The sequence below is a fragment of the Protomyctophum bolini genome (assembly GCF_963924005.1).
Source record: "Protomyctophum bolini genome assembly, chromosome: 18".
Lineage (NCBI taxonomy): Eukaryota > Metazoa > Chordata > Actinopteri > Myctophiformes > Myctophidae > Protomyctophum > Protomyctophum bolini.
The window spans coordinates 8,806,121-8,829,686 of NC_137879.1; the positions used below are offsets into that span (position 1 = coordinate 8,806,121).

Sequence of the window (23,566 nt, forward strand, 5' to 3'; positions counted from 1 at the left end):
TGCCTTTTTAAAGGTCCAGGTCTAAATGGGTTAACTTCTCTCCGTCTCCATCACTGACTGTGTTTGATCCTCTCTCACTATGACTCCGTCATGCGTGTGTTTTTGTCAGTTCCAGAAACAAGGCAAGGATATCGAGAAGGTCAAACAGCGTCTGGCCGAGATCGCCAATTACGTGGACAAGGTATGGATGACGGGATCAATAGTTGTGGGGGGACGTGTGATTTATTACACCTCACATGCAGCCTGTCAGGAATTAGCCAGCGGGCAGTCCAGTCGCGTTATTAAGGGGCATGATCAATTTACAGTTTAGGCATTTAGCACAACATTAAGCGACTTAACAGTAAGCAAGGAAAACACAAGGTTAGGTTATACATCATCTAGGATCAAAAGTAATCATCATCAGTCTAAACGGCATAATATTAAAAGAAAGATCAATAATCTGTACATTGAACCTATACACACTACTATACTATAGCATGCCAGGTCTACAAACGACCTGGCATCTGTCTAGTGTCTACACTGCTTCTAAATCACATCTTAGCCTTTGCATATGCCTGCAAGGTCGTCAAGGCTTGGTACGTAAGTGCACTTGACAATTCCGCTGAGCACTAACGCAATAATAATGTCATCTAACTAGAGTGTGTGTAAGTGTGTACAGTACGTACGTCTGTAATCCACCGTAACTGGAGAACCGTTCGCTGCCCTTACCACTCTTCTACCCCTAGATACAGATTATCACTTACTGTAGATTTATCACTGGTGAAAGCTACAGCACTCACCATTGTACCCTCTATGACATGACATGCAGGGTAGGTTGGTCTTCCCTCTGAGAGGAGATCTTCCCTCTCTGAGAGGAGATCTTCCCTCTGAGAGGAGATCTTCCCTCTCTGAGAGGAGATCTTCCCTCTCTGAGAGGAGGTCTTCTTCCCTCTCTGAGAGGAGGTCTTCTTCCCTCTCTGAGAGGAGATCTTCCCTCTCTGAGAGGAGATCTTCCCTCTCTGAGAGCAGGTCTTCCCTCTCTGAGAGCAGGTCTTCCCTCTCTGAGAGGAGATCCAGGCACCACTGGCACCAGTTTTATTTTTTTAAAGCTAGTGATGGGAAGTCACCACCCTACATCACGTTTGCTGCTAAACTGGAAAAGAAATACTCGTCAGACCCGTTCAAGTGAATGGCTTACACTAGAGGTCACATAATATGTGCAGTCTGAACTGGGTGGGGCATGCATTTCCAACTTGCATCGTTCCAAGTAGGCCAGTGCCCAAAGGGGCACCGCTCTAGTTGTAATAATGAAGCATGCTATTTTATTTTTGCTTTAATCCGTGTATAAATGGAGCCTTACCTGTCTGTCTGTCTGTCTGTCTGTCTGTCCGAGTACAGGCTTTTAGTTTAGTCCGACTGCCATTAGACGTGACAACCTACCTTAAACGTGACAACCTACCTCAAACCCTAACCCTAACCGCAAGCACGGGAGCAGCGCGTGTCCGACCGTTGTTTCCGCACGTGGGTCCGTTGGTGTGTCTAATCTGTCCTCCCCCTCCGTCCAGTTCTACAGGACTCTGAACATCATGTGGGTCCGTTGGTGTGTCTAATCTGTCCTCCCCCTCCGTCCAGTTCTACAGGACTCTGAACATCACGTGGGTCCGTTGGTGTGTCTAATCTGTCCTCCCCCTCCGTCCAGTTCTACAGGACTCTGAACATCGGTCCGTTGGTGTGTCTAATATGTCCCCCCCCCTCCGTCCAGTTCTACAGGACTCTGAACATCACGTGGGTCCGTTGGTGTGTCTAATCTGTCCTCCCCCTCCGTCCAGTTCTACAGGACTCTGAACATCATGTGGGTCCGTTGGTGTGTCTAATCTGTCCTCCCCCCTCCGTACAGTTCTACAGGACTCTGAACATCATGTGGGTCCGTTGGTGTGTCTAATCTGTCCTCCCCCCTCCGTACAGTTCTACAGGACTCTGAACATCACGTGGGTCCGTTGGTGTGTCTAATCTGTCCTCCCCCTCCGTCCAGTTCTACAGGACTCTGAACATCCGCGTGGCGCTGGTGGGCCTGGAGGTGTGGAGTGACGTGGACAAGTGTCCCGTCAGCCAGGACCCGTTCACCACGCTGCACGAGTTCCTGGACTGGAGGAAGGTCAAGCTGCTGCCCACCAGGCCTCACGACAACGCTCAGCTGGTCAGGTAAGGCCCAGGGCGCATCGTGTCGCTCCTCATCCCATCTCTGGATGTATTGTTGTAACTCTAGCCAGCGTTTTAGCCTGTGCCCCTAAAAAAATAAATTTGATGTTTGCCGGGGGACTCAAACTAGTGAAAATTGCAGATCTACAAGCTCACAACTCGTCGCTTTGCGTGTTGTGAGCTTGTAGGCCCCAACCACAATGCCCAGCTGGACATGTACACTGGACATTTGTGCTTTTTCATTAGAGAGAGAGAAAGAGAGAGAGAGAGAGAGGAAATCGGAGAGGGATGGGGAGTGGGGAGTAAAAAATGCAACATAAACCCTATGTTCTGAATACAAGACGTTTCCATCCATGTTAATGGGGATGCCACGATACGTCGCGACACAATTCAATGCGAATTTGTGACCATTCAAATCGGCGAATTGAAAAATGGATCACGGTGCTCTTTTTAAATGGAAGATTGCCACAGTATGGTTTTGACTTAGCCTGTCCAGACCAGCACATGTTTCCAGTATGGTTTTGACTTAGCATGTCCAGACCAGCACATGTTTTCAGTGCTCCTACTGTTGGCTGATGCTGACTACGTTTAAGTTTCGAACTGAATCCTGGCAATCGCAATTGTAACAGATAATTTAATGACCAATTAGCTACAACTGGTGTTGCCTAAAATACTACAGAAATAAAGTTGCTTAAATAAAGTGACTTAAATTGAAACCTACGTACTGCCTGAAAATACTAGTTGAAAAAAGGTGACTGATGAATGACTTGAATTGATTTCAAAGAGAGCCATTTGGGTTCACAAAATCCAACATTTATAGAAAGAGTTCTCTATTATTTCACGATGCTGAACTTCTGATAATTAATTGCCATCCCGCTACTGATGCAATTTTGTGACAGAATTTTCATATAAAGTACTTTTCTCTCCAATCCAAATGCAATCCGTTTCATCAGGTTTGCCTTCCGTGGAAGATGCTTATGGTTGCAGCCCTGGAACATGGGTCAGCTTTCTATGCTCGATCCCAGTCACTCTGATGACATCCGAAGCGTAGAAAGTTTCTGTTAACTATGGCTGCAACGATCTGTTTTTTATTTTTAGATTAATCGAATAATCAAGGCGTGTTTATTTAATTTTATATCGACGAATGAATTGACCACTCCATTGTGTGTCTACTGCAGTGGGGGGGGTGTATGAATGAATGAATGAATGAATCTTTATTTTCGTGTCTTGTCGTTAAGACCCATCCCTTACGGGATTATAAAACACCAACAACATAAATAAACAATATCACGTTCAGTTCTCACACAGAAGCTACACCAAGTATTTGGTAAAAAACAAAAACAGAACAGAAATAAGCAAAAACATAAAAAATAAAATAAAATACATCACATATACGTTTTCTTTGTCCGTATGTCCCAAGCTTTCTCTATATATTCTGCTAATGCAAATATCTTCTGTTCAAAAATCCATCTCAGTCGCTCTGCATCACTTAATCAGATCTATATCTTTACATCTGTTAAATAACTTTGGTGTTAACTCTTCTGCAGTGGGGGTGTATTAGTGTGTTAACTGTTCTCTGTTCATTATTGTGTCTCCTACAGTGGGGTGTATTAGTGTGTTAACTGTTCATTATTGCGTCTCCTACAGTGGGGTGTATTAGTGTGTTAACTGTTCATTGTTCTGTCTCCTACAGTGGGGTGTATTAGTGTGTTAACTGTTCTCTGTTCATTGTTGTGTCTCCTACAGTGGGGTGTACTTCCAGGGAACCACCATAGGCATGGCTCCCATCATGAGCATGTGCACCGCGGAGCAGTCTGGAGGCATTGTCATGGTAAGAGGGAGGAGCCCTATATACTTTGTATATAATTTTTATGACAAATCTTCAGAGATTTTGACAAAGTGTGACACATTGGAATTGGTTTAATGTGGTTATAAGACTTTTTTTCTTTTATTAAAGTGTCAAATTGTGACATTACAGTACTATGTCAAACATGCAGTGAAACATAAACATCAAACATATCGAGAGACAGATATAATAGTCCTGGGTATTGGACACTGACACTGGAGAAAAGACACTGGCTTCCAGTTTATGGAGGATCCGGTAAAACGCGGTAGACAAGACACTGTCTTGCTTCCAGTTTATGGAGGATCCGGTAAAACGCGGTAGACAAGACACTGTCTTGCTTCCAGTTTATAAAGGATCCGGTTAAACGCTGTAGACAAGACACTGGCTTCCAGTTTATAAAGGATCCGGTAAAACGCGGTAGACAAGACACTGTCTTGCTTCCAGTTTATGGAGGATCTGGTAAAACGCGGCAGACAAGACACTGGCTTCCAGTTTATGGAGGATCCGGTAAAACGCGGTAGACAAGACACTGCCCTCCAGTTTACAAAGGATCTGGTAAATCGCGGCTAACTCTCTGTTTCTCAATGTCAGGTTTGGGGGGGGCCAACCAACCATGGGGTCGAAATGTATCCGGGTCCATTTGGTTCCATGTGTGCTCTTTCTGAAATGAGTTTACAGTGTATGGGGTCCCTGCAGAGATAAGACATGGTATCGAATGGCCCTATAATATAATGCATATCAAACTGGGGGTCTTTTGAGATTATAAACATCGACAATCACCGCAATTGACCTACTTTATCCATGTTTCCTTCCCTCCCTCCCTCCTCCTCTTCCTCCTCCTCCTCTTCCTCCCTGTCCTGGACTCCCCCCCCCACAGCCCCCCCAACCTTTGCAGAGTTGTTGGCACGCTCTGTCCTGGCTGACAGAACACTCTCATGTTTCCCCTCTGAGAGGAGTTGAACTGAGGAGTTTTCAGAGTGGATATTAAAGTTACAACGATTGTAACGTTTCGCTGTGTGTGTGTGTGTGTGTGTGTGTGTGTGTGTGTGTGTGTGTATATGTGTGTGTGTGTGTGTGTGTGTGTGTGTGTGTGTGTGTGTGTGTGTGTGTGTGTGTGTGTGTGTGTGTGTGGGAGGGGGGGGGGACGCATCCCACTGTCCTTATTGATTACGTGAGCCCTAGGATCTTCTTTTATTTGTTGTTTGTTGAATTGTTATTTTTATCAGGCCTGTTATCTCTGGTACCAATACCGACATCAATACAGCATGACATCACAGCATGAAAACAAAATATTCTTTAGTTTTGGGTCTGAGAAGCTAAATGTCATCAAATTGTGGTCCGTCCGTGGCTCAAATGCCGAACAAATAATAAGCCTCGAAATGAAAGATGTTGAAAACCACTGGTGTAAAATGACCCTTTGGTGTGAAGAGGAACCCTAACCCTCCCGCATGGTCTTTGTATCAGAGACATCCTAGTATAATACTTTTTTTTTATCTCTCTCTCTCTCAGGAGTCATCACCACTTTCTCTCTGTGTCTCACTCTCTCTCTCTCTCTCTCTCTCTACGTCTCTCTCATCTCCGTTTGTCTCGCACTCTCACAACAGCCCTTTTACCATTATGTTTCCTTTCACCCTTCATTCAGTCGCTCTCAACTTCTTTCTCTCCCTCTGTCATGTCGCACTCCGTTTTCTCTCCCTGACGGTGTCTGTATTTTTCTTTGAGGGACTCTGGGTCGGTCGGCTGGTTCTGGTGGTCGGGGTTTAATAGCCGTCCCCCCAGATGGTTCTTAGATTGTCGTTCCTACCCAGATGGTAAAGTGGGGACGGGCGTACGGTCGGTCGGACGGACGCGGGTCGTTATGGCAGAGCCCTAAACATACACACATACATCAGGTCATACGCATGAAGCATTAGCCTCGGCGCCCCCGAGGGGCCTCCCGGCGCCGAGACGCCTTCTGCTCAATCTGCTTAGTACTTCCACCACTTCACTTTTACTTGAGTAAAAGTCGTTTCTTTTTTGTGGGCCCCAAGGAAGCATATATAGCTTCTACTTTGGTGGCAGCTAATGGAGATCCGAATATAAAAAAATAAGTAGCAATACTGCAATATAAAACTAGAAAGGCACTCTGGTGCCGGTAGTACTGCTGCTCTGAGTTCTAGAGTTCTCTGCTGTCTGTCTGGGTACGACTGCTGCTCTGAGTCCTAGAGCTCTCTGCTCTCTGTCTGGGTACGACTGCTGCTCTGAGTCCCTATAGAGCTCTCTGCTCTCTGTCTGGGTACGACTGCTGCTCTGAGTCCTAGAGCTCTCTGCTCTCTGTCTGGGTACGACTGCTGCTCTGAGTCCTAGAGCTCTCTGCTCTCTGTCTGGGTACGACTGCTGCTCTGAGTCCCTATAGAGCTCTCTGCTCTCTGTCTGGGTAGGCCTACGACTGCTGCTCTGAGTCCTAGAGCTCTCTGCTTTATTTATATGGAACCTTTTTAAACAAAATTACAAAGTGCTTTACATACAGAGGCAGCAAATAACAATACAGGTTAAACAATACACACAGATCAACACGTAAAACCAACAAAGAATGAACATAGAATGAAGAATTTAAAAACCTCATAACAACGGCAGAAGGCACAAAGAAAAGGCCTTAACAATATGTTTTAGAAGGGATTTAAAAGACGACACTGATTTAGCCAGCCTCAGCTCCACGGGTAGGGCATTCCACAGCCTGGGTGCCCAGCTCCACGGGTAGGGCATTCCACAGCCTGGGTGCCCAGCTCCACGGGTAGGGCATTCCACAGCCTGGGTGCCCAGCTCCACGGGTAGGGCATTCCACAGCCTGGGTGCCCAGCTCCACGGGTAGGGCATTCCACAGCCTGGGTGCCCGGACTGCGAATGCCCGATCACCCCGGCCGTGTGACGAGGCGAGACGGGTGGCCTTTCAGGAGGGCCTTGCCCCTGGTTCAACGGGGGGGCAGCAGGGCTTTGATATACAGTACAGTAGCTAGGAGCCAATCCCTGCCTGGCTTTAAAAGTTATCAGTAAAGTCTTAAAATCTATTCTAAAACTAACAGGTTAACCAGTGGAGTGCAGCCAGGATGGGTGTAATGTGATGGCGTTTCTTTGTGTTGGTTAGTAGTCTGGCTGTATAATGACGTGATCCAAACGTGATGAAATAAAAGCGTTGAATTACCTTTTCAAGGTCTGCAGGTGATGAAAAGGATTTAATTCTAGCTATATTCTGTAGCTGTCTAGGACTACCCGTGTGACTTGAGGACTGAACGAGAGATCCGAATCAAAGATGACACCCAGGTTGCGGGCTGAATAACAATTTACAATTTAACAATTTAGGCATTTAGTCGCTCTTAATCCAGATGGATTTACGTAACCAAAAAGAAACCAAAAAATGGAATGGCATGAGTGACATTGGAGGACAATGTATTAAGTTCTGAGTGAAAAGAAGGTGTTGCATTAGGGGGACCAATGACAATTATCTCTGGCTTTGTTTCGTTTAATTGAAGGAAATTCGGCGCCGTTCAGCCCTTAATATCAGAGAGGCATGAAAGTAGGATTTTAGACCCGTTATTGACCTACTGTAACAAGTAAAAGGCCTGAATTAAAACGAATAAAAAACATAGTTTGAATATAGCACACCTACAAGCTCACAGCACGTTGCAATGAGATGCGTCGAGAGCGGGTAGCTCGGCTATTTAAAAATATCCCAAGCATAAAACGGCTTTTGTAATAATAATCTAATCAATAATAATGAAAGTGACTAGTCACTACAGCTGTCTTGTAGTGGCATTAAGATTGAAAGAATTGTAGTGGCGTTAAGAGTGGAGTACAAGTTCAAAGTATAGCAAAAAATGCAAAGTCTCAAGTACAGTAAAAGTACCTCAAAGCTGTACTTGAGTACAGTTACTGTACTCAAGTAAACTAGATTTAAAAAATAATAATTTAGTTGCTGATCTTGGCGAATCAAATCTGCATGTTGCGACTGCATTTGGCAAATCGAATCCGGATGTGACGTCCGCCCACTCCTCATCGTCCACCGCACTGTAAGATACAGTGAGATAAAATAAATCTATACCTATACCTATACCTGCCGCACGCCCAAAATAGGGACGCCAGGTTCCATGTGGATGAAGCTCAAAGGGTGAAGCCGTGCAGAAAGGTGCCTGACAAATGGAATGAGTGGGTTGGTTTGTGCGTGAGTCCAGGCTGCAAGCGCAGCTGTGATGTTTAGTGAGTGTGTGGACAGCTGGTGTGAGCGCTGTGTTCTCCAGCCCCCGTGCATGGCGTGCCGTGCATGCAGGCAGAGCGCCTCACTTCATCAGCGCCAGCCCGGTTCAGACTGACGGGCCGGCCATGCTGAATAATGCACAGGGAAGTGAGGAGTCTGGTGGCTCTGTTCGCTCGCACGCCCGACACAAGCACGGCAACCGCAACCCAACGGGGGAAGCAGCTGATCCACGAATACACACCGAAAGACAGAGTTGCCCAAACTTTGCTGCAAAAGATGCTAAACTCTTTTCATTTATTTTATGCTTGGGATATTTTAAAATAGCAGAGCTACTCGCTCTCAACGCATGTCATTGCAACGTGTTGTGAGCTTGTGTGCAATATTCAAAACAGTTTTTTTATCGTTTTAATTCAGGCCTTTTACTTGTTACAGTAGAGTATTTACAACGGGGGAAAGCAGCTGATCCACGATTCCACACCGAAAGACAGAGTTGCCCAAACTGTGTTGCTAAAGTTGCTAAACTCTTTTTATTTTTTTCTCCATTGCTCTGTAAAGCACTTGCATTTCATGTCATGAAAGGTGCTGTACAAATAAAGTTTTGTTATCATTAGGCCTAGTATTAAACTTGAATCGAAACTGCTTCTTCAGAGTGAGGCCAAATAGAAGAGACATTTCTTGGTTCCAGAAGAACCTTTCAGATCAAGGCTCTTTATATAGAACCATTTATTTTCATGGTTCTATAAAGAACCACTGAAAATTCTTCATCGACTGTAAATCTCTTTGTCCAAAAAAGCAGATATACAAGCTCTCAGCTTGTTTTCGCTGAATACAAACCTGCTTTTGCCACGTTAAGAGATCTTCTTTGAGGAGCCAACAAAAATAAGATGTTCTCGAGACAACGAAGAACCATTCAAATGTCACACTCTGTGCTGAGTGAGGGTAGAATGTGCCACAGGCACTTGAATTAGTCCTCAAAAAATAGTCAAAAATACCCAAGGTACTCAAAAATACTCAAAACAGTCCAAAGTACTCAAACATTTTCCACTTAGCTGGAACACTCAAAATATTGAAAATGTCAAGGCAGCGTCATTTGATGCAATCAAATTGTTTTTATTCACCTTATTGTGTCCAGGGCAAAAAAACAAGGAGGTGGTTTCCCGTCAAACTGGCCAGGTTTGCCCAGGCGGTGGCGTAACCGTCTGGGCACCCGACTGGTAATCCAGTCGCAGTGTGCCGCGGGTTCGACTCCCGAGCCCGACACGGCCTTTACTGCATGTCTTCCCCCATCTCTCTCCCGTTTCCTGTCAGCCTACATGTCTGTCCCTTCAAAAAAACCAATAAAAGGCGTAAGCCGCGCAAAAAAAAAAAAAAAAACTGGCCAGGTTCTGGTTGTTCTTCTGGTATTTTAATCTCGCTCCTGGTTCCCATTTTCTTTCTCCATTAGGGGGGGGTCTTCTTCCGGACGGTGGCCATCTATCTGCCACCACCACTGCCACCAAATTCATTGTGGAACCATTTATAGCCTTTTAAAAAAACACACATTTAAGGACCATTATTCCTCTGCGTAAAAGGCTGCCGACACTACATAATTCACCTGGCCTTGGCTTTCATCTGGTCCTTTACACACCTTTCATTAAGACACTATATAATTCACCTGGCCTTGGCTTTCATCTGGTCCTTTACACACCTTTCCAGGACATCTATGCGACTGACTCTCCGGCGGGTCTCTCCGGTCATGTACGCTTTCTAAGTGGACCCATGCGGACGTCTTTCCCACTGACCTGTCTCAGTGTTCCACTCGTTTCCCTTTCCGTCCCTCTCCTGTGCGTGTGTGTGCGTGTCTGCGTGTGCGTGAGGAGGACAGGAGGATATCCAGAACTCTCTCTGTGTGTGTGTGTGTGTGTGTGTGTGTGTGTGTGTGTGTGTGTGTGTGTGTGTGTGTGTGTGTGTGTGTGTGTGTGTGTGTGTGTGTGTGTGTGTGTTTTATGTTGGAAGCGCACATCTGGCATTGTCAAGGTCCGCCGAACGCACTGAATATGTCGGTCCACGAGGTGCCGTTTCATCCGTCATTTTGTGCGGCAAACGTCTGTGTGTGTGTGTGTGTGTGTGTGTGTGTGTGTGTGTGTGTGCGTGTGTGTGTGTGTGTGTGGGAGCGGGGGGGGGGGCGGTGGATTGAAGAGTGTTGGTTTAATTTCGGCAGTATGCAATTAATTTCAGTAGTATGCAATTAATTTCGGCAGTAGACATAAATATTGTGAGCAATGTCTCTCCAGTGCACCCTCAGAGAAGCGATTATCTTTCTTTGACTGGCTACGGTATCTTTTCTCCTAGATGTATGTGTAATTAAGCCATTGTTTTGCACAACTAAATTGTAATGCTGCGTCCACACATGGCAGCTATAAAGCCTACCATTCATTGTGTCAATGGAAGCCAGCGACACGAAGATGCAAAATACCTTGGCCTGGGTTACTGCCTGATTCGCTGCGTTCCGCGCATCTGAAAATGTCACTGCGCTGCTCCGTCTGGACAGTCTCCTATTCTCCACAGGTAGGCGGGACATTATGGAGGTTGAAATGGAGCCGAGGCTTCTGATTTGTCTGTGGTGCGGGTTGAGGAAAAACAACAGTTTGACGTTGTATCAATGCACACTGCGCAGCTACTGCTGTTGCCCTGCAACGTCCCCTTATCATTCACTAAACTCACCCCACACAGCTACTGCTGTTGTCCTGAGACGTCCCCTTATCGTTCACTAAACTCACCCCACACAGCTACTGCTGTTGTCCTGCAACGTCCCCTTATCATTCACTAAACTCACCCCACACAGCTACTGCTGTTGTCCTGAGACGTCCCCTTATCATTCACTAAACTCACCCCACACAGCTACTGCTGTTGTCCTGCGACGTCCCCTTATCATTCACTAAACTCACCCCACACAGCTACTGCTGTTGTCCTGCAACGTCCCCTTATCATTCACTAAACTCACCCCACACAGCTACTGCTGTTGTCCTGAGACGTCCCCTTATCATTCACTAAACTCACCCCACACAGCTACTGCTGTTGTCCTGCGACGTCCCCTTATCATTCACTAAACTCACCCCACACAGCTACTGCTGTTGTCCTGCGACGTCCCCTTATCATTCACTAAACTCACCCCACACAGCTACTGCTGTTGTCCTGCGTCGTCCCCTTATCGTTCACTAAACTCACCCCACACAGCTACTGCTGTTGTCCTGCGACGTCCCCTTATCGTTCACTAAACTCACCCCACACAGCTACTGCTGTTGTCCTGCGTCGTCCCCTTATCGTTCACTAAACTCACCCCACACAGCTACTGCTGTTGTCCTGCGACGTCCCCTTATCGTTCACTAAACTCACCCCACACAGCTACTGCTGTTGTCCTGCGACGTCCCCTTATCATTCACTAAACTCACCCCACACAGCTACTGCTGTTGTCCTGCGACGTCCCCTTATCATTCACTAAACTCACCCCACACAGCTACTGCTGTTGTCCTGCGACGTCCCCTTATCATTCACTAAACTCACCCCACACAGCTACTGCTGTTGTCCTGCAATGTCCCCTTATCATTCACTAAACTCACCCCACACAGCTACTGCTGTTGTCCTGCAATGTCCCCTTATCATTCACTAAACTCACCCCACACAGCTACTGCTGTTGTCCTGCAACGGCCCCTTATCATTTATTAAACTCACCCCACACAGCCGTCACTCAGTACTACTGAATCTGAATAATTTATCATTTGTAGGTCTTGGACGGCGCTATTTGTGTCAACAGTGAGAAGCATGATGACGTATATCAGCAACAACGTGGCTACGTAACAGTTGACGTTATGAAATGCGAGTCAAGCAGCCTCTGTCCAGACTGCGCAGCGCAGTGACATTTTCAAGAAGGAAGACGATCCAAGTTGAGCTGTCTTCAACTGCAGCTACAAAGCTACAAAACCAAGTCTTGTTTAACAACTCACCTTCTCTCAAAGAATTCCTGGAAATATAACCAAAATGGACCCTTATAGATCTTTAACTCTTGAGAGTGTAAAACGACACAAAATGGTCGACATTTGGTTCCATTTTATACTCTCAAGAGTTGCATTATTGTTTACACGAAGTCTACACAATTAGAGAATGTAGAAGAAGAATTGTTATTTTGATCGTTTGCCTGTTATCTCTCCTATGGTACCAACATCAATACAGCATGGACCTGTCTACATATACTGTACATACATTGGGTCTGTAATGTCATCAAATGGTGGTCCGTGGCTCAAATGCAGAATAAAGAATGGGCTTTGATATGTTGAATGTCAACCCCTTTTTGGTGTCAGCATTACGTTATGCTTTAGCTTTTGAAAAATAGCAGATCTACACGCTCACAAGCCTGTAGGTCTGCTATTTTTGAAAAATCGAAGAACGACTGACATAGAAACATAGCTTTTTCAGAAAACTGTCAGGATTTAGAAGACATTTTTAGAATCTGATCTCAGGTCAGAATGGGTTAACTAACAGTGCCTCTCGTGTGCTTTGTTGTTTCAGGACCACTCGGACAACCCTCTGGGGGCGGCGGTCACCCTGGCCCACGAGCTGGGCCACAACTTTGGGATGAACCACGACACGCCGGAGAGGGGCTGTGGCTGCAGGGTGACGGTGGACCGCGGAGGCTGCATCATGACCCCCTCCACAGGGTGAGTTAGAATGACCCCCTCCACAGGGTGAGTTAGAATGACCCCCTCCACAGGGTGAGTTGGTCCGCTTCATGACCCCCTCCACAGGGTGAGTTGGAATGGACAGAATATTTAATATTTGAATGTTAACAAAAGGAACATAAGGCTGCGACTATCTGCTTCCATCTGGTCCTATCCTGTGCAGCATGTCGTGCCCCGTGTCAGATTTACCATCTTCAGTTCTGAGGTCACAGTTCTCCGCCAGGTTGTTTTTGGCCTCCCTTGTTTCCTCTTTCCAGGTGGGGTCCATCTTAGGGCTACTTTAGGAATATTTGAATAAGACTAGGTTTTTTTTTTCTCCAATGGCAATATCCTCAAAAACGGGGTCGTATTATAATCGTGGACTAGACTATTTGATATTCAATTGTTTTCCCCATATCATATTTTTGCTCTATGTGTACATGCGTGTGTACATAATTCAAACTGTAGCATTGATTATTGTCCTGGACAGAAGTCATTCTTTCCCTTTGCATAACGCACCGGAGTGCACTCGCCTATTAGTTTGCGTTGCATTCAGAACGCGCCCTTAATTAAAAACCAACTGCAGCTGTGTATGTGGCCCTCAGCGGTGTCCCACTATTGACTGGCTGAATTTGAACTGCGCAGTGTCAGAGAAGTAACAGAACAGAACAAACTTTATCCCCAAACGATATCTCCTGTTTGTGGTTTAGCTTTACGCATGAATCTCTCCGTCTCCGGTCAGTGCGGGTTGTTGTTTATTTGCATGGCTCAGAAAATAAGTAACAAACTAACATGAGAACGTTATCGAGTTGTTGGAGGAGGAATAGAAGGTTCGTGTGGAGGAAGGTAATGCAGATTGTATTCTGATGATGTGCCAAACTGCTGCTGGCAAGTAATGTTAATATCTAGACCTGTCTTCTATATTGTGTTCTGAAGGTCGGGCTGCTGACTGCCACTAGTGTTAATGTTATATTTTGTATTGTGTTCTCGGGCCGCTGTGCTGCGTTGCGCTGTGTGCCAATTATGCACCCTCTCCTGTTGTGTTCTCTTCTCTGGGCTGTGTACCAGTGTGTGTGACGCACACTTGTGTGTGTGCCTGCACTGTTTAGTATCTACTATTACAGTTTTATGTTTTGATAATCAGCGCTTTGCCATATACTGTAGATGATACATACACTGTGCTATATTGGAGAGGCCACTGTGTGTGCAGTGCTTTGTTTGACAGGCTCCGTATTTGAGCGCCCGCACCTCCACCCGCCCCTGTTAAGACGATAAAACGATAAATCGACTCAACTTCGACTTTACTGTCTGACAAGTCGACTTGGAAAAATGTCACGTCTTTAATGCCCTAATGCGTACTGCATTTAAAACCACTAATGCTAGTAGTACCGAAAAGGTGTAGGCTGAAGCTGAGGCTTATATTGCCTACCCTTTTTAAACATAACATGGGAGCACATTGTCAAACATTAATTTCACCAAAAACAAACGGAAAACATCAGACCATTAATTTAAAAAGAAGAATCTAAGCAAGGCTTTGATGTTGCCTGCACTTTGAAGAGTAGCACATGTTGCAGAACAAAACAGAATAGCTAACTTTGATTTAAAGCGCTTTTAATATTTAATAATCATATTGTCTCTGTCCCTCAAAGCTATTTCTAATGGCTTGAGCCTCAATCACCACTCTGATATAACCAGACCTTGTCATTTCTTTCTGGACTTTGAAAGCAGTTTTAGCTGCAGTACCACAATGTCCTGAGGTGGTGGGGGTGCTGATATGTAGATTATTTAATATTTGAGTCATTATAATACTGATGCTAGATAAAACCAGGCTTGTTTCCATTCCATGCCAGCTTGGAAAATCAACAATGGTGGACATTGTAAACAAAGTGGAAATGCAAATTTCCACTTTGAGGAGGAATTTTACAAAGTAGGGTGACATTGATGACATCACGATGAGGCCAAAATCAGTCGAGCTGTTCCTGAGAGCAATTTCCATTAAAACACCCATATGACATGAAGGCCTGATTGTTCAAAATTGGTTATTTGTGGGGATAGAAAACACACACATGGGAGCCCCAAAAACACAAAAGAAATTGAAAAAGTTGAATTTTATGTTATAGGTCCTGATAATGTTGGGTCAATTAAATGAGTAATGGTCACCAACATTGTGTTGGATCATGTTGCAGTCAAACTCAAACGGGTTACATACTATTGTACTGGCACATTGGAAAGGTCAACATTTAGAATTCAGAATAATTCAGCACCATGGATAGCGCTGTGACACACAGCAACGTAAAACGGTCAGTCAATCAAATCGAGTCACCTGATCAACCAGCTGGGCTCTACACGAAGTACTCGTCTTATACGGGCTTGTCGAAATGCATCCATTGCACTCATTGTGCCAAATCCTCTCATGCATTTGTACTACAGGGTGAACTGGAAACAGTGGCTCCCAGGACGTGCAATCCAAATTCGGAAGAGTAACGACGACGGCTGCGCTGCAGTTTTACACCAGTAACAAACTGTAAGGGTCCATTTGGTTCCCAACTATCCATCATTTATGTAGATGAGGACCCGCTGGAACCAGTCATAGTCTTTTGAATAACGTTTTTAGTCATATTTTAGTAATCTGAAAACTTTTAGTCTATAGTTTTAGTTGACTAAATACCATAAGATTTTTTTGTCGACTTAAATCTACAGTTGATTTTGTCGACACAAATGTATTTTGGCGGGCCTTGATGGCGTCCTAATGTGCTGATTGGTTACCATCGGTTACAGTCCCCCGGACCACACGTTGAGAATACTGTACTGTACGGTAGAGTACTGTACTCTACTGTAGCGAGCCCCCGCCCCCCAAAACATCACCATGCACTCCAATGAGGCCATTCCTGGGTCGGGGCCACACAACGCTGCATGAACTCCCCAACCACCCCCCCCCCCCCACCCCCCTTGCACTGCATGCATTATCAGATCGTTCAGGATATCATTAGCCTCGCGACGAGTGACGCCTTTGCTTGGAGTTTTAACCCATTCTGACCTGAGATCAGATTCATACGAGGTTTCCACTGGACACACACTGGTCTGATTAACCCATTCTGACCTGAGATCAGATTCTAAAAATGTCAGTCGTTCTTCGATTTTTTCCAAAAACTGCAGACCTACAAGCTCTTAGCTTGAGCTTGTAGATCTGCTATTTTTCAATAGCTAAAGCATAACATGATGGCTAACACCAAAACGGGTTCCCGGTCAGAATGGGTTAACGAACATCACTCAAGACGAGCCGATTACAATCAAATATAAACATTCGTTTCTTTCCGCACGCAAATTGTATTGTATTGCCGCTGAGTTTTATTACAGCTGCGCTCATGTGCCCCCGTGGCCGGCGGTGACTCATTGCTGAAGACGTTATAGGTTCAAATGTTCACGGCCAGCACATTATTATCAATTACACAAGCAGGTTGTGTAGTTGCTCTCCGTTGGGACTCCGTACGGAACTGGTCTCTACTGTACATGCGTATTGATTCTGTAGGTACGGCGCCTGAGGCGGCATGATATCCACCCCCTGGACATGGCGCTAGCACTGTACTGTACTGTACTGTACTGTACTGTACTGTACTGTACTGTACTGTACTGTACTGTACTGTACTGTACTGTACTGTATTTACGATGTAAATAATGGCTTTTTAAAACTCAACTTAGCGGAGAGCCTTTGTTCACCTGTTTCCTCATACCTTGTCAGCCTCCTAACTACAAGGGAAGGAACTTAAATGCGTTTACCTACAATAGAACAGGTGTTCCCATGGACGCATGTTCTCAGTCTCTGATAATTACGGACCCACACATCGCTCCCTCTTTTCTCTATTCAGAGTTGGAGTGGATGTGTTGCGCATTGCATTGCATCACAATTTCGAACAATAATGATATGCCCCAAATAGCGACACTAGGTTGATCTGAAATCACATTTAGACTGTAGATACGTATGTATACACATTGCATACTTTCCTGCGCCCCCACTCTGAGCCCCTGTGGGCTGTGCTACAGGGTATATGACACACATTCCTTTTGGGACGAGAGACAGCCTATAGACTAGCCTGTGCATATGAAACCATATCGCACCGTATATCATTCTTAACTTCATGAACCCTATAGAGCGTTCCCACCCTGGGGTGAAAATGTGGAGGGGAAAAATAGCAGATCTGTACAAGCTCATTGTGGTTGTGGTGCGCTGTGCCGTGAGCTCATAGATCGGGTCATTGTCACAGCGTTGACCCGACCCTGTCCGCGGAGGAAGTATTGCGGGGCCTTAAGTGGTTAATTCCGCGCTGTAACATCATGTAGCACGCACTTAACCCATTCTGAACGGGAACCCATTTTGGTGTTAGCATCATGTTATGCTTTAGCTATTGAAAAATAGCAGATCTACAAGCTCATAGCGCGCCACCGAGTGGCGCGCTACGAGCTTGTAGGTCTGCTATTTTTGAAACATCGAAGAACGACTGACATTTTTAGAATCTGATCTCAGGTCAGCATGGGTTAATCAGACCAGTGTGTGTCCAGTGGAAACCTCGTATGAATCTGATCTCAGGTCAGAATGGGTTAAGTGGAGACGAGGGGGGGACGGGGGGGACGTCCTGGATGGAGAAATATTAGATAGGAGGACGTGGCCAAGCTCCGGTGGTCCGGGGGAGCTTCAGACTGCGCTGTTTATGCTGGAAACACATCTGTGTGTTTGCCTTGGAGCCGGCCCACCCAAAACACTAGCTAACACTATTCCTCATTATAGCCTCCATAAAAAGAGCTCGGTGAGAGCGAGATGTTGAGCATTTAACACCCAGATTGAGGGGCAAGCCGCAGACCTCTGGTCAAGGGCTCCGTCCGCAAGGGTCAACAAGGGGAAGTGGAAGGGAGGGAAAAGAGAGAGAAGTACCCGTTAACCCATTTAGACCTGAGATCAGATTCTATGTCTTCTACATCCTGACAGTTTTCTGAAAAAGCTATGTTTCTATGTCAGTCGTTCTTCGATTTTTCAAAAATAGCAGATCTATGAGCTTGTACATCTGCTATTTTTCAATAGCTCCAAAAGGGGTTCCCGCCCAAAATGGATTAAACTAAGAATAAAATATTTGTGTCTGTCTGACTCTCTCTCCGTTATAGCTCTGTCAGACTGAGGCTGCTGAGGGATGCTGTTCTTTGACACACATGCAAGTTTAATGTATAAAGGATTTGTTGCGTCAGCTCTAGATAAATAGTTAACCAGCCCTGAAAGCCATCTGTCGTACGTGCGGCCACACAACGCAGCGAGGACTTATTATCGCCTCTTTGGAATATCTGGATCCTGAGCAGACACACAGAATTATACACATACTCCGCTTCGTTTTGTCCTGAGTGCAGCTCCACAGACGAGGCCCCGATGAACGCACGGGACGAGGCTTGCCTGTTTTTCCAATGCAGTGGCTTTTACGAATATACAGAAAGAAAATGACTCGCTCACTGTATAACAAAATGAAGTAAAAACTTCTATAGACTGAGACTCAGGGAAACATTTTTCCTTTTATATTATCATGCTCATAAAGTGCTCTGTGCTCAAAGTGCAATTAAAAAGCAAACGTTTCGGTCCTAAGACCTTCGTCAGTGCTATATCCGCTCCTGTAGTTAAGTTTGAAAAAAGGGGTAGTAGTTATGATGTGATTTTTTTTGCCAGTCAAGTCTATGGACTTTTATGTTTGTCGCTGCGACCCCCACTTCACACGAGTGTGATATTGTTAACCACTTAACCGCCCTGTACGTTAAGCCCTATTTTATGTTCCGTCGTACGATGTTGTCGTGCAGTGACAACAGCCGACATGCAAGCTCACAACATGGCAACAATGTAGGGATGCCAGGTTGAAGGTGGTTAAAAGCCTCCCCTGAATAATAACCCTGCTTCACCCAATGAATCCAGGGCTTAAACAAACCCAAGGCTTTTAAATGAGGATGCTCAGGAATTCTACTCTATATTCCCTCCCTGCGCTTTCCTAGTTAATTCTAGGTCAGGGCCGTGTGCTCTGCCCCAGGCAGGCCATGCTCCCATGGGCCCAGCGCCAACCCTTCGCAGTCGCACACTTTAAAAGGCCATGTGGCCACACACATGCACACACACATGCACACACTCATGCACGGGCGCACGCACGCTCGCACACACTACACACTACTGAATCACCTGTGAGCGATTCATCAGCCCGTAGCTACAATTATTTGTTTATAGCGCCGACTGCCATGTTTTTCCAGGCAGGCGACCAGCTCCTTTTCAAAGCAATTTGATTATGCGGAATGCCTCCTCGCGAGGCCAGGTCTTCCAATGAGTTTTATACAACAGGGCTGCGCTGATTACACCGCAGCCAAGGGCCCCTCGCAAACCAAATACTGTACTGTACTGTACTGTACTGTACTGTACTGTACTGTACTGTACTGTACTGTACTGTACTGTACTGTACTGTACTGACGGAACGTGACTGTCCTACAGGGCCGCACTAAGTCACCGACGGGGCCCTGGGTGTGTTGTGATTGATCTCTCACTTCTCCTGCGTACCGTCATTTCTCTCAGGGTGGTTTACGTGCACTGACAAAATGGTGCACGCCGATATACGCCCAGGTTCTCTCCTGTGGCACCGAGAACGGAGAGGAGGAGATAATGAGATCCAGTTCATCATTATATGAACGCCGGGAGGAAGTAAAAAAAATAAGGGAAAAAAGGGCAAACGAACGACGAGGCTGTCTGAAGGCCGCAGGCCGCCAGCTGCACATCTGCATAGTGTTGCTTTCGGAGGGAAAACTCCTATCTCTGTCTTTCAGCTGTTTGGGTTTTGTTTTGTAAATTAACTCCCTATACTTCTGTCATACTAAATATTAGTCGGCGGCTGTGGCTCAGGAGGTAGAGCAGGTCATCCAATGATCCCTGGGTCGGCGGTTCGAATCCCGGCTCCTCCTGTCTACATGTCGAAGTGTCCTTGGGCAAGACACTGAATCCTACATTGCCTCCAATGAGTCGGTCGGTGTGAGCTCGCCACCATTGGTGTGTGAATGTGGGAAGTGAGGACGCTGGCGTCGACTGTTCGCCACTTCACCTCCCAATGTATGAATGAATGAACCATTGTAGTAAAGCGCTTTGAGCACTTGGAAAAGCGCTATAAAAATGCAATTAATTAGTAAAATGGCACATTTATATATAGCGCCTTCATCCAAAGCGCATTACATAGATTGTGCATTACTGTATATCCATTCACACAGAGGAAACCTGCTCATCAGGAGAAATTAGTGGTTCAGTGTCTCGCTGAAGGACACTTCGACAGACACTAAAGGTCATTACACGCTGGCGAATTGGCGACGCGATATATTCGTGCGAATAATTCGCATTTAAAAAAAAACAATTGAAGTCCATGCAAGCTTCCACATCAGTGGCGAATGTGCGAAAATGCGACCGTTTTCGCTCTTTATTTGTTCGCTCTGGTGTCGTATTTTGCAGAGATTCGCAGGCGAACTGCAACATGCAATATTTCGCATTTTCAGATCGCTTATTCGCATCGCGTCGCTAATTCGCCAGTGTGTAATGACCTTAACTCTGGGGGAGCCCGGGATGGAACTGGGAACCTTCCGTTTCCCAATCGTCCACTCTACCCTGGCCTGAGCCACTGCCGCCCCTACCACAATCTAACACAAAAGTACAGGAGAAATAATCACCAATATCTGACCAATTTTAAAATGATTAACAAGAGCTTTCTAATTTTAACGAAGAGGATGGAGGAGGCAATGACGTTTCTCATAGATGAGGACCAATCAGGTTTTTTGAAATCCAGGCAAACCCAAGATAATATAAGGAGGGCTTTACATGTTATTGAGCAGATTAATAATGAAAAGTCCAGCGCTATTGTAATCAGTCTGGATGCCCGGGCCGCATTCGATTCCGTGGACTGGGGCTTCCTCTACTTAGTAATGCACAGATTTGGTTTTTGCGATGGTTTTATACAACGCATTCAAGCACTCTATTCCTCCCCCACAGCAAGGATAAAAATAAATGGTAGTCTTTCCGATCCCATAGCTCTGGAACGTGGGTGCCGGCAGGGCTGCCCAAGCAGCCCGAGCCTCTTCAATCTTTTCATCGAGCCCCTGGCCCAAGCAGTTAGAGAGGAAATAAGATTAAAGGGGATATCCATAGGCGGAGAAGAATATAAGATCGGACTTTACGCGGATGATGTCCTTGTCACAATCATGGACCCAGGTTCGGGGCTACCTACACTGATGGAAATATTGGAAACATATGGTTCTTACTCAGGGTATGCCCTTAATGTAAACAAAACCCAGGTATTGACATTCAATTACAACCCTACACAAGAATACATAACAAAATACAAATTTAATTGGTATTCATCCCATATTAAATATCTAGGTGTGAATTTGCCCAAGGACTTGTCACAGCTGTTTGATGTAAATTACAAAGGTGCAACGGAGAAGATGTATGATGATCTTGGCAGGTGGAGCGTGCTTCCTCTCGATTTAGGTGGCAGAATAAGAGCAGTCAAAATGGTAATTTTGCCCAGATTATTATACCTTTTTTTGTCACTGCCAGTAGAAATACCTTTAAAACAATTCAGGGAATGGAATAAACATATCTCACGTTTTATTTGGGATAAAAAAAGGCCAAGGGTGAAATTTTCTACCCTACAACTGCCCCGAGAGAGAGGAGGCATGTCTCTCCCATCTTTAAGGGACTATTATCTAGCAGCTCAGCTAAGACCCTTGGTATATTGGTGTAACCGACCCTACATTGCAAAATGGAAAAGCATAGAGTTATCCCTGATGGATGTACCAATACAGTCACTATTAGGTTGCACTGACGGAGAGAAAGGAATGTTTCAGACAAGGAGTCAGTGGGTAAATTTGTCGTTCAAAATATGGCTGGAAGTTGTTAAACGCTTCCAGCTTCAGAGGGAGGCAAAACTTTTAAATTGGCCGGCATATGACCCTGACTTCATACCAGCAGTATTAGACAATAGGTATAAACAATGGCACCACAATGGCATCACTTCTATATGTACTATGATTAAAAATGGAAATATTGACAGTTTTGAAAACCTAAAGCAGAAATATGGGTTGGCTAACCAGGACTTTTTCAGATACTTGCAAGTAAGGGATTATTTTAGTAAAAAAGTAAAAGGGTCTACTCCAGGTATTACAACAAGCCTAATCACTGTATTTATAAATGCCTATGGCTCAGGAAGCAACAGGGGTCTTGTGAGTAAACTATATAATGGGCTTATGTCGTTGAAAAAGGACTCTACAATATATGTGAAAGAGCGATGGGAAAAAGAGTTGGGAATCGATATAAGTGATGAAGCATGGATGAATATATGGGAAACACAATCAACGACCACTAATTCCTTGACTTGGAGAGACTTTTGTTGGAAAAACCAGATTCGCTTCTTTATTACTCCAAAACAGAAGTCCAAACAGACTGGCAACCATATGGACTGTTGGAGAGAATGTGGAGATACAGTGGTTGATCATGCACATGTCTTTTGGTCTTGTCCTGTAATTCAGCCATTTTGGAAAGAAGTGACAACACTTATCTCAAACATTATGGGTTTTAGAATAGATGATTCATTCATATCTTTGTACCTGGGACAACTCCCAGACGGGTTAAATCGGGATGACTCATACTTACTTAAGATCCTACTTGTAGCAAGCAAAAAAGCTATTACAAGAAATTGGTTACAAAAGAATTGTCCTACTGCCGATCTATTTCTCAACATTGTGAAACAACTTCATCACCTAGAACAGATGACCTATTCTTTAAGACTGCAAAAAGAGCTGGGTGAAAGAAGATGGGAGAAATGGACAGAGTACTTAGCTGGGGGGGTGGATGTGGCGTGAATATGGGCGGTGTCTTTCCAGTTGTCATTTAATGTAAAAAATAAAAAAAGAAGAAAAAAATAAATAATCTGTAATATGTATTGTTGTTGTACATCCCATGACCTCTTGTTTTATTTTGTTTTTTGTCTTTTGTTTTTATTCAGTTTTCTTTTACTGCCGATGTTTTTGTCATATTGTATGTCTTGTTTGTCTTTGGTGTCTATTTTGGCTATTCAAAAATTCAAAAATAAAGAGTTTAAAAAAAAAAAAAAAAAAAAAAAACAAGAGCTTTCTGACTAAATAATAACTACATTGGAGTCCAGGTTTTTTTGGGGTTTTTTTAACTTTTTTTCAGTTCCTAAAAAGTATGCATTTTGGACATACAAGGTTTCCTCCACCCAACAGCGAACCAAAGAGCGCTTCCTGCCTCCCGTCAGCCCCGACCATCGGTGCCCTCCGTCCAGCTATTACCTCTAAATGAGAACAGACCCGCGTCTCTCATCCTTACAGAGATTATATCTCACACACACACACACATAAAGCTCCTCCTTCTCTCTGCCCAGGAAAGTGCACAGACACACACACACACACACACACACACACACACTGATTACCCTAGCAGCCTCTGTTTCCAAAATACAGCAGTGGAGCTCCCAAGTATATACAGCACACGCTCTTCAGCACCTTTTTCCGCTTGTTTTAAAAGATATTGTTTTGACTTTTTCTGCCATT

At 45.0% G+C, this 23,566-nt stretch overlaps 1 protein-coding gene across 1 annotated transcript in view; it reads left to right on the forward strand.

The window, feature by feature from the left end:
- adam12a (ADAM metallopeptidase domain 12a) overlaps positions 1-23,566 on the forward strand; it is a 170,606-nt gene that overhangs the window by 99,765 nt on the left and 47,275 nt on the right. The window contains exons 8-11 of the mRNA XM_080789705.1: positions 110-181; positions 2,012-2,181; positions 3,925-4,009; positions 12,801-12,949. Coding sequence (XP_080645831.1) covers positions 110-181; positions 2,012-2,181; positions 3,925-4,009; positions 12,801-12,949 — 476 coding nt within the window. The remainder of the gene's footprint in view (positions 1-109; positions 182-2,011; positions 2,182-3,924; positions 4,010-12,800; positions 12,950-23,566) is intronic.